Source organism: Paramisgurnus dabryanus, chromosome 17 (genome assembly GCF_030506205.2).
Source record: "Paramisgurnus dabryanus chromosome 17, PD_genome_1.1, whole genome shotgun sequence".
NCBI classification, from domain to species: Eukaryota; Metazoa; Chordata; class Actinopteri; order Cypriniformes; family Cobitidae; genus Paramisgurnus; species Paramisgurnus dabryanus.
In genome coordinates, this window is record NC_133353.1 from 18,960,986 (window position 1) to 18,972,096 (window position 11,111).

The 11,111-nt window shown below is 36.0% G+C and overlaps 1 protein-coding gene across 2 annotated transcripts; it reads right to left on the reverse strand.

Moving 5' to 3' along the window:
- Positions 1-4: 4 nt before the first annotated feature.
- Positions 5-7,743, reverse strand: LOC135778250 (uncharacterized). Of its 2 annotated transcripts, none has more exons than XR_010544476.2 (7): positions 2,933-7,743; positions 2,508-2,593; positions 1,690-1,735; positions 1,481-1,604; positions 805-915; positions 449-728; positions 5-318 (listed from the first exon to the last, which is right to left on the reverse strand). XR_010544476.2 is itself a non-coding variant. In XM_065288718.2 (7 exons), the coding sequence occupies exons 1-5, from the start codon at positions 2,948-2,950 to the stop codon at positions 911-913; spliced, it is 819 nt and encodes a 272-aa protein (XP_065144790.1). In that variant the 5' UTR covers positions 2,951-7,743; the 3' UTR covers positions 186-318; positions 449-728; positions 805-910. The 2 variants fall into 2 exon arrangements, 1 of the variants encoding a protein (XP_065144790.1); XM_065288718.2 differs by having other exon boundaries at positions 186-318; positions 1,968-2,593.
- Positions 7,744-11,111: the final 3,368 nt, after the last annotated feature.

Here is an 11,111-nt window from a genome sequence, read left to right on the forward strand (position 1 = left end):
GGCAAAATGAGAGTGCCATGATTGTTTTCAGTTTTGGTATATGCAATATCCTTCTTGTCATTGTTGTTCGAAGTTCGAACAGTGACCTTGTTAGTGATTGTTGTTAGAGTTGGCAAGAATTATTTGTATGTACTGTACCATGTTCAAATAAATGTCTCTGCCAAAGCATTGTGATGGTCCTTTATGATTAATAGTAGTTTGTAGCTGTTCCATTTCTTCAGGACTAAATGGGCTGGAAATCTCTGGTTCTTCAATGCCATAATGAGACCCGTGTGGGATCCCTACATTTTCCCAGTCAATGGTGTTTTCCTCAGCAGGCTGCAACAACACAAATGCAGACATTAATAGGGAGCTGTTCTGAACTGGCTATACTTTGTTTTAAACCATAGAATGTTTTTACAAGAATTTGTATTTAAATGTTAAATTTATACTGTTATTGTGTGTATACCTGCTCAAGATGTTCTGGTTCAGTGGTGGAATGTTGAATATGGCCCATGACCCACAGCTGGTTTGGAGTTAGATTTTGCTCCGTGCGTAGTGGGTGGTTGTCCCAACCATCTCAGAACTTTGCCAGGTCGTCGTTCAGCCGAGGTAGGAAGATGTAGTGAACGCAAAACATGTGAATGTTATTAGAAGGATCAAGTAGGCTATCTTCTTCCAGACCATGCAGAACCTCGTAGTAGATCTGGGTCACAGCCATCCATACGTCCCTCCATAAACGCTCGATTCTGAAATTGTTCATATTTTAGAGTGTAATTAATTTGCATTTTCAATTTCTAAGGATGTATTACAAATTTCACACACCTCTGATTATGTACACTCTTTCCTGACACAAAGCTGCCTCGTCCAGTCCCCCGCACTGTAAACATTCACCGTGCTATGCCCAGGTTCTCGACCCCTTGATCACCTCTTACTCTGCATGTAGAGACAAAGAAAACTGTACGTCTTTTGAATTAAACATATCTTTCATACAAATCATTTTTTTTGGCACATTTTAGTTCATATTCATGGTGTCTCAAAACAGCACAGATAAGTTCACTTAGATGTTCTTAAAGGGATAGTTCACCCAAAAATGAAAATTGTCATCTTTTACTCACTCTCATGTTGTTACAAATCTGTATATATATTTCTTTGTTCTGATGAACACAGAGGAAGCTTTTTTGAGGAATGTTTGTAACCAAACCATTCATGAGCCCATTCACTTCCATAGTATTCTTTTTTGCTACTATGGAAGTGAATGGGGCTAATGGTCACTTTGGTTACAAACATACCTCACAATATCTTTCTTCGTGTTCACCAGAACAAATAAATTTATACAGATTTGTAACAACATGAGAGTAAGTAAAGGATGACAGAATTTTAATTTTTGGATGAACTATCCTTTTACGATTCTTAATATAGTAAAAATGTGTCTTTAGTACTTTAAGTACAAAATTAGTGTGTGAAAATAAGGCATTATGGAAATGTACTTTATTCTCACCTGGGCAGCCTTGGAAGAGTAAAGAAGCATACCTTGACGGCCAACCAAACCGCTGCACAGATTCCAGGAAAAAAGCAAGCGCAGTGCTCGACTTGTTATTATTTGCAGCATTCAGGTACAGGACCTAACAACAACAAAATAATGTTATCCTGTCTTAGAGCCTATCAGGAAAACACAAGCTGACTGACCAATGCACACATCATATTTACCTTTCTTGAGTAGCCATCCACATTGCCAAATATCACAATGTTGTACCTTACACAAGTAAAAAAAAAACATACTGTTAAACAATTTTAAAATTATGTCAGATATGAAATTTGAAGATATTATTTTAACCATCCTAACCAACAGGAATAAATACACAATTAAATATTTTTTTAACATTTTATGTTAATCATTGGCTTTAAAGAGAAGAAGGCACTTTTAATACAAACCAATATGAGCACATAACTAACTACTGGTACTACTAGTGCTATATCATGCAAACCTTATTAGTTTATGATTGGTGTCGATGTGGACAAGTGACAGTGGACCCCGGACATAATAAGTTCGTCTCACTGTGCTCCCCATGCGTGTCATTCGGGAGAGAACTCCAGCAGAGTCTATTCTGTGCATAGACCCTTTGATTCTGTCCCACTGAACACGATAGCCCTCGGACTGTAACAGTCCTTTGGCAAGTCTGTATCCAGCATTAGGGACTCTTGCTTTAACAGCAAAAGTCTTTGTTGAAATGCCAAGTTCTCTCATTCTTCTAAAAATTGTGCTATGACTAACACCGAGTAGATTGGCCACACACTTAACAGGTAATGGTATTTCAAAAAGATATGTCAGGAAATCAGCGGAGAGCACACATTTTGGGCGTCCCCTTTCCCCTTGCTCAAGTGTGAACAATATAGGTCGTTGTTCTTCCTCTATGCCAGCATGCACAAGTCTGCCTAATTGTTTCAGACCCTCTGTTATTGGGGAAGGTATATCAAAGATTCGGGATGCTGCATCAATTAAGATGTATTCTTGATTGCAAACATACTCCAAATAATCAAGGTCAACAGAAGACTGTTCAAGGATCCACTGAAGTCTTGTCGTCAGACGTTCCAGTATGCTACGTAGGATTTCCTAAACAAGGAACACTGCATTAGTCTTTTTGAGCTACAATAGACTAGCATTGCTTTAAATGTGTAATTTAAATGCATAGTATTAAAATGTGAATTACAAATGATAATTTCTTTAATGAATGTGAAAACTGTTTCATTTAAATGATTAAAATGCATCAGTCCATAAATTAACTGGCTACTGCTGGTTGTTGGTTATTTGCCTAGGTTGCAGGTTTTAAACAAATGCCTATCCATGACTTTTTACAATTGCAGCTTTAGCCATTACAAATAAACACAAAACGTATTCACTATTAAGTCGCATACGCATCAACATGTGTTATTTGAAATATTTTAAACTTACGTTTTCTCCTGACTCCATGGCTTCAGTAAACCAGGTGAGCAGATGAGTTGCAATTTTTCCTCCATCTGTTGTTGTTGGCAATTAACTCCAAAGTCGCAATTCTGAACTCTAGTGGCAGTTCTTAGTAATGCAGTTCAATCGATCAGTGATCGTCTTGTCAAGCCTTAATCCATGACGTGTTTCCGGTTGGAAGATATAATCGAGAGCGAGGAGAATTTTCAAACAGACAGGGCGCAGATGATAACGCGACAGAGCTGCCAATCCCAAAACGAATTCGATCACACTGAGACATCGCTGCCACCTTCAAACCTGTGCTGGATCACAATTTATTAGCTCGTGATGACAGCTTTACTTGCCACAAGATTATGTTTCATCTGTTCAGTTTCTGTTTTGAATACGTGTTGTTTACGTGTGAAAAATCGACGCGTATTCTACGCGCAAACAACACGTATTCTACGCGCAAACAACACGTTGTTTACGTGTTGTTTACGTGTAAGATTTCGCGCGAATTTGATCTCCGCGGCAAACCATAGAATAACGTACTTGTGGATAACATACGTGTGTATAAGCGTCTGAATAACGTACGTGTGGATTACGTACGTGTGTATAAGCGTCTATAAAGGATTGCTATTATAGCTGCACTTCTATTGTGCCCTAAGGAAGGTTTTCAGATCGTAAATGATCACCATGGAGTCGGCATTACAAATATATCTTCATTTAGGACTATGATTATAGAATGCTGTAGTAGTATGTTCATAACGCAGATCTAACAGAGCAGCATTAATGAACTTGGACTATTTAATTTTAGGGTAAAAATTATATTTCCAGGCCAAAGATTACCCAAGGTATAAACCATTTTTCGTCCCGACATGTTGTGCTGATTAAATATTTTTTTATTTCATAAATCTAAACTTCACCAATAAATGGCATTTCAAAATTATTGCAGCTAGAGGGCAGTTAGATCCTTCAGTCCCCAAACTTTGGTGTAGCATGAAGTGTTTAATGTTAACATTTAATAATAGCCTACTTAATGTGTACCAGTTGCAGCAGTTTGATCAAAAACCTTTTAGAATTTATGTCTTACGGCTACACAGTCTGATTTTCTCAGCAGTTTTTATGGATGGACGAATACTTTGGAAATATATATTACAACATAATATATTTATAATATTAATAATATAACAACACATTTCAACAATAGTCGAAGATTCGATGCTTCGAGAAGCCTAAATTCGATCCCAATCTCACAGTCGAATCGTCGAAGGTCTGTTATAAAAAATGAATAATTCAATTTTGGCTATATGAGGGTATCTGATTATTTCACATATACGGTAACAGCTTTCTCCCAATATATTAGTGCAGCCTATTATCATTATGATAATACTTTGCAAATAATGTGAAAAAGTAGGAATTAGTTTCAATAAATATTTTTAAAGTCCATTAATAAATCCAATGAAAATGTCCTATGAAAAGGGCTACATCTCCATATCAGAAGTTTTTTTAGATTAATAAATAATCGCGAATCCGGAAATTCTGGCTATACCTTCGTTATTTTAATAATTTCTTGATTTTTATTTTATTTAGGCTCACTCTGAGTTATCTGATGTAAGTTTGTGGCTAGTGTTTTGTTCCCCTGCACTTCAGGCATTTTGAACACATTTGTTCTGCATCTCGTTACTTCTGACTTAATTTTTTTATTATAAAGGCAAATTGTGATCTGGTTTAAGTCTGTAAATTTTGGATTTCTTTTCGTTGTATAAATGTTGCGCAGTTGCACGCATGGTGCTGGCACATGTAATTTAGCTGAACGCGCTATTTGCTCTGCGTGTCATATTTAGGAGTTCATAAAACTAAACATAAAAAACTTGAGTTTTTCGACACGTATACATTTTAAAATGTATTTAAAAATGGTGGTTATCTTGTCAAAAGTTGAGCTACAAAACAGGTAAGCCGTTTTTTTTATTCCGGTGATGACATTAAAAATATATATTTCACCCGATTGTCTCTGGTTTAATATTACGGACGGTGATCACTTTAAAATGATAGAAAATAGATTTCTGAAACAAAGGATATAGCTAACCATCTGTAGGCTACCTAAAGTGAATACAGAGATGATCAAAGTTAAAGTAAGCGAGCAGGTATTTCTCTTCCAAATAATAAAATAATTTCAGTGTTTTTCTTGTTATATATTAACTTTTAGGGATTTTATATAAATCTTAGTCTTTATCAATTACAGTAACAATCATAAATTGTCTTAATTATGGTTTTTTTTTATCATAACTTTGACGCTAAATCTACAAATTAAAAAAGTGAAGAATGATCTTTTTATGTTTGTGCCTAATGAAGTAGCCTAACGGTTTTAATGACCAACAATAGCTGGCTTCCATTTAACATAACTAGGTGTGTTTTATTAGAGCTTTTAACTTAAAACATATGACAACAAAAGTAATCAACTTAACATCAATAAAATAAAAATCCATAGTTAACTCTTAAAAAACATAGCTAAAAACACAAAGAACAATAACAAATAAAGACAAAAAACTTTATTAAATTAGGAAAAAAAATGCAGACGACACAGACGTCACCTATTTTTAGGCGAGAGGGGTGACGATGTAAATTCTTAACGGCATATGTAAGTCAGCACACGACAAGGGACGCGACGATTGACACGACTGTCTGCTTAGTTAGCAAAGGAAGTTCAGCTTTCACACCCCATAGTTCAGCTTTCACACCCCATACAGTAATGCTGCGTTCCAGGCAACCGGTAACCCGTAACTCACGAGTTCAAATTCACGACTCACGACTCTGAACTGGGAGTACATCGATCTAGTACGAGTTCACGGGTGGGAAGTCACGGGTTTGACTGCCGTTCCAGTGCACTTTCACCGGTAGAAGGTTGTAAAAACACGAGTTACAGGCTGCCTGGAACGCATAGGGTCGTGAGTCGTGGTTTTGAAGTCGTAACTCACGGGTTTAAAAGCCTGCCTGGAACGCAGCATAAGTATGCGATTTCGGATTCAGCCATAGACGTCCGTTGGAAGAATGGAATGCGGAAGTAACAGCGTGTCATGTAGTGACCCATAGCACTGAAGCCCATTAATTTCAATGGCACCTGCTGGTAAATCGATTAAATTACGGTTTCTCTTTACATTTTCGGACATTTCATATAGTCAACAGTGGTATTTTATGAACTCTGCTGTAGGTATGATTATCGTTAATAAGTAGTTAAATTCTTATATTATAATGAGTCAATGTGTGAATAATATAGATTTAATTGTTTAATATTTTATTACAGGTGGCCATCTACTTTAATATATACTTATCATATCTTTTATATCTATTACGAGTAACACTAGGGGGTAATAGCGAGTAGCGAAATGCCTCATAGCACCAAAGCAGTGTGACTTTCTTATGTGTTTCATTGTGTTTGGTAGGTAATACGAGTGATGTATCCTCGAAAATCATGTATAATTATATTAACATTTAATGTGTACTATAATTATCATTAAATATTAATTTAGTGTGTTTCTGTTATGTTTCACTGTTACAATAAACTCTGATGACACCCAGAGACATTAATAAAGAATGTCAGAAACGTTAATAAAAACAGTTTTTTTCACGTATATGAAAAGGTCGTGATAACTTTCTAATTGAAAAATGTTTTTTACATTACAAATATTTTCGCTACATTGCAAAAGGTTTTGTTAGCATTATTTACGACGTCACCTGTGTTGTGTATCTGTTTTATATATACTTTGTTTATCTTATTAACTTAATCATACACAGAACACCATTTCGGTACGACAACCTGCAACGTTTAAGAAACGTTAATGAAAGGCCAGAATTATTTTAGACGTCACATGTATACAGACAATATAAGGTGTAATATGTAAACAAAAAATGTGAGAGATTTTGTAACAGACAGAGAAACTTTCTATTTAGTCATGCATGGATTCACAAAATGGAAATGTCTTAATCCATGATGAGAATAAAAATAGTTGATTATGTTCTTTGTGTTTATGTTATATCAGTATATTAAAGGTGTAGCGGAGGATTTTCTTGAATTTTAGAAAAGAACCGCCTTCTCCACTTTAAAAAAAAATGCAATTGCACAACACTTCTGATTGACAACTAGGAGGACCAATAGTCTTGATGATCCACCCGGAAAAAGAAAATCCTCCGCAATACCTTTAACCCAAACTAGTTTTATTGAATGTTTAGTATTACTTAATCCAAATCATATCTAGACCTTGTTCATATCTATGTGTTCCATTTTTGATTTCCTGAATGATAATATAATAGTAATATTATGAAACACTTTAACATTTCCACCTCAACATCCAATTGAATTCCATAAGCAAAACAGCATGTTGGAAGACAAAGACAGTTAACTTTCCTTCTGAAAGTGTGACCTTTGATTGGATCAGACACATCTTAAAGGTGTGACCTCTTAACAGCTTAAAAACCCCTGCCTAAGTGTTTAGTTAGTCAATAAAGTCTGGTTTGTATCACACATGATGTTGTTTGTAGTTCATGCTCATAATCTGGAGTCACTAATCATTAAAGGTATCGATACTCTTAAAGCTGTTGGATCAATTTTAGTATATTCATCTCCTTAGCCAAGAGAGCTATATCCTAATATAGTCTTTAGTGTCTTACTAAACATTCGCTGGACGAGTGTTGGCCAGACACCCAAGACCTTTATTTGATCCACATACTTATAATTGATTACAATCCATTGTAAGTACTTTACATTTGACCTTATGTTTGTTTCCCTTAATTGGGATGGTGGAGAATGTTTTTAAAATATTAATAATTAATATAATATTAATTATTTAGCGCATTAATTGGTTTTATACATCAACAACCAACAAAACCAACATCTCGCTGGCTTAATTTTTAAACACTTGTTAAAGTATATTATGAAAAACACTTTTATTATTCTCTGTGTATAAATTTAGAGGAATATTACATTTAAATATTAAGTAAATTGTGCTCCCTTCCTGTCTAGTAATGTGTGTTTATATAAGAACTAAATCAAACGTTTGTCTTTAAAAAAGTTCTGTTGCATTTCATTAACTTTATTGAGTTGGCTCACACGGTTTTTGGTTGGAGAGCTTCAGAAAAGGTCACGTGATTTTTAGGGAACGTTCAAGTGCACTGGTAGGATTTTGCGATTAAGAAAGCCCTTAAAGGGACAGTAAGTAAGATTTTCCCCCATCTAGTGGTGAAATTGTATTTTGCATTAAAACGAATAGTGCTTTTACAAATGTGTGTTGCAACTACAGTAACCATTATGTACTCACTGATCTTCTTGTCCATTTCCAGAGGCGTAAGGTCCTGGGGCCTCATTTATAAACGTTGCGTACGCACAAAAGAAGGCGTACGCCACTCTCTACGCAATAGTTGTTATTTATAAAAAGCAAACTTGACGGGAAAATGTGCTGTCCGTCACGCAAGCTCTGACCCAGGCGTACGCACAAAAACGGGTGAAATGAGAAATGGCGACACAGTCGGCAGATGGAAGAAACACGTGAAAGTGACAACAGTGCCTCTCATAAATAACATGAAGACTTCACAAAGCAAAAGTCTTACAATTAACAGCCTTACACGAACACCCGTTTAATCGATCAGCAGTGAAACAAAAAAATAAAGATATCGAAAATTACAACAGAAATTCAAATGAACACATATATATTTGCTAAAAGAAAAGTGAAATATGTTCTGCAATAATATTGGCATGTTGTGCAATTCATCCTCATAAAGAATATAGTTCACAGAACGAAATAATGTACAAAACTGATATTCTGGCGGAGCAGATATAGATGCAATTACATAGACAGATAGATAGATAATTAAGGAGATATATAGATAGATAGATAAATAAATAGATAGATGTATTAATTGTCCACTGGGGAAAGTTGTTTTCATAGTAAACCATATCTTCATAATCTACGGAATTATGGTATTCATGCATATGCCTTTACTGTGTTTTATTTTTGATAAAACAATGCATGGCGTATGTCTAAACCATTCAGAAAGCAACAAGAAATTACATTTGCGCTAAACAATGTCCCCTTTCCCCAACCCGTGGCAGACACACTCTGGCGATGGAGTGCTAGACGTTTTTGTGCCTCGACTTTGATGTCCGACCATTTCTTTATTTCGGCCACGGTCCGAGGTTGTGAGGCTACAGCATTTACGGAGTCTGCCACCGTTTGCCACTCAAGTGCCTTTTTTGGCATTAGTAATGCCCACACTGTGCCCTCCAAACAACATTTTTCTCCTCTTTTCCACCTCGCCAACGATAACTTCTACTTCACATTGAGTGAAGTTACGGTTTTTTGATTTCCTCTCTGTGTTTGCCATGATTTCGCAATCAATGCATATTAAATTGTGGGTGTTTCACGGACTATTTATGGACAACTATGGGCGTGTCATGAAGCCGCAAAAGCTGCGCTACATTTAGAATTGATTGTGATTTATTAAGGGAAAAATGCGTAGGATGTGCGTGCGCACGGTTTTATAAATCCGATTATTTCTGTGCGTACGCTCGTCCTATGTTTTATCCGTACGCCACTTCTGACGCAAATCCTACGCAAAGTTTTATAAATGAGGCCCCTGGGCCCTATGCATAGGCAGTCCTGATGGCTCCCCATTTTTCCATTTTAGTTTGATAATCACTACATGAACAAACTGTATGATAACCAAACAAGACTTGTTTCATAACCAAACAAACCTATTATTGCTAATTTTAGATATTATAGCCTATTATTTTAAAATTAAACATGTTTCAAATTAGGCTATTATAACGGTGTTTTGTATGCGAACTAACAAACAAACAAACTAGCACTAACAATAGAGGGGATATGCAAACAGGTTAGATTTCATGTTTTAGTTTGTGCTCACCTTTCTTTGAAAAGAAGTCAGTCACAAATTGTTTCCCCTCGTTTTGTTTTATTTCCTTCTCCTGTCTTTCCTTTCTTTTTTGGTGGCCTAATTTAGCTTTCTATGAGAAAGACATTTCTTTGAGAAAGACAGAAGTTTGCACGCCACCAGAACTAACAAACAAACAAAATGTGCGTGCAGATGGAAATCATTTGGCGCATTAACAAGGGGTGTGACTGTGAGACTTAAGATAGTTTTTTTATACAAAATGTAGTCAGTCAAACAGTTAGTCAACCATAACACTAACTTTACATTTTGTCTGACATTCATTATGAAATTTAATTAGGAAATGAAAATATTCAGGTAAAATAAAATATACTCTTTCTCCTTTGGGCCCTGGTAATCAGTACTGGTTTTACCCCCAGTCCGACGCCCAGTGCCACTGCTCCCATAACGCGCATCACCCCCTGTGCATAGGGTAGCAAGTGCTAAGGGGGCATCAAAAATAAAAATATTTTGAAAATATTATAATGCCAATATTATTTAATTAGCCTATAGAAATATTATTAGGCACTTTTTAGCGATGTATATGTAAAAAACAAAGGGGAACGAGATAATTTAATTGCTCATAAAAAGTATGCCCCACTCGCCTTGGATGGTCTGCGCAGGTTATGGAAATGGCTCCAAAAAGACAGCAGGAGTCAGGATTTGAGAAAAGAAAGAACAAGAAACTGCGAGATGATGCCCGTGCATCACTTGCAGGTAAGTCCATGTTTAATCATGGGAAATGTGCTGCTGCTTATCGTAATGCGAAATAATGCGCCTCGAACTGGCTGACGTTAATGTTAACAAACTATGTTGTTATAATTAATAATTTTGGAGCAAGCTAAATTGAAATTTTACTGTTAAACATTACCTATGCATATGCATTTTACAAATAAAAAGAAAAAAAAAGTTTAGTAAAAAGTTAAACTGCCAAAAACAAAAAACAAATTCTCGGGGGCCAGGTGGGGGGCATCATAAAGTAATTATGCTTAGGGCACCAAAATGGCAAGCTGCGGAACTGCCAACGCCCCTGTCTGTTTCAGCTGGTTCATGTGTTCTGAACGAAAACGCATTGTGGAAAGGCAATATGTAAACAAGTGCTTTTTGGCCCTCTCTGCTATTATAGTTTTTGCAATATGGCGAAGCGACATGGAAGCCTTCTTGGACTTACCTGTTAAATGTAAATAAAGAAAAGAAATTCTAAGCTTACAAAGAAAAGTCAGATCATTGGCAGAGGTCATTTGAC

What these genes read in the sequence shown, in the direction of transcription:
- LOC135778250 (XM_065288718.2), bottom strand. An exon ending in ACCAATCATAAACTAATAAG is followed by an intron (nt 1,736 to 1,967) that starts GTTTGCATGATA and finishes TACTTGTGTAAG; the next exon opens with GTACAACATTGTGATATTTG. An exon ending in TGGATGGCTACTCAAGAAAG is followed by an intron (nt 1,605 to 1,689) that starts GTAAATATGATG and finishes TGTTGTTGTTAG; the next exon opens with GTCCTGTACCTGAATGCTGC.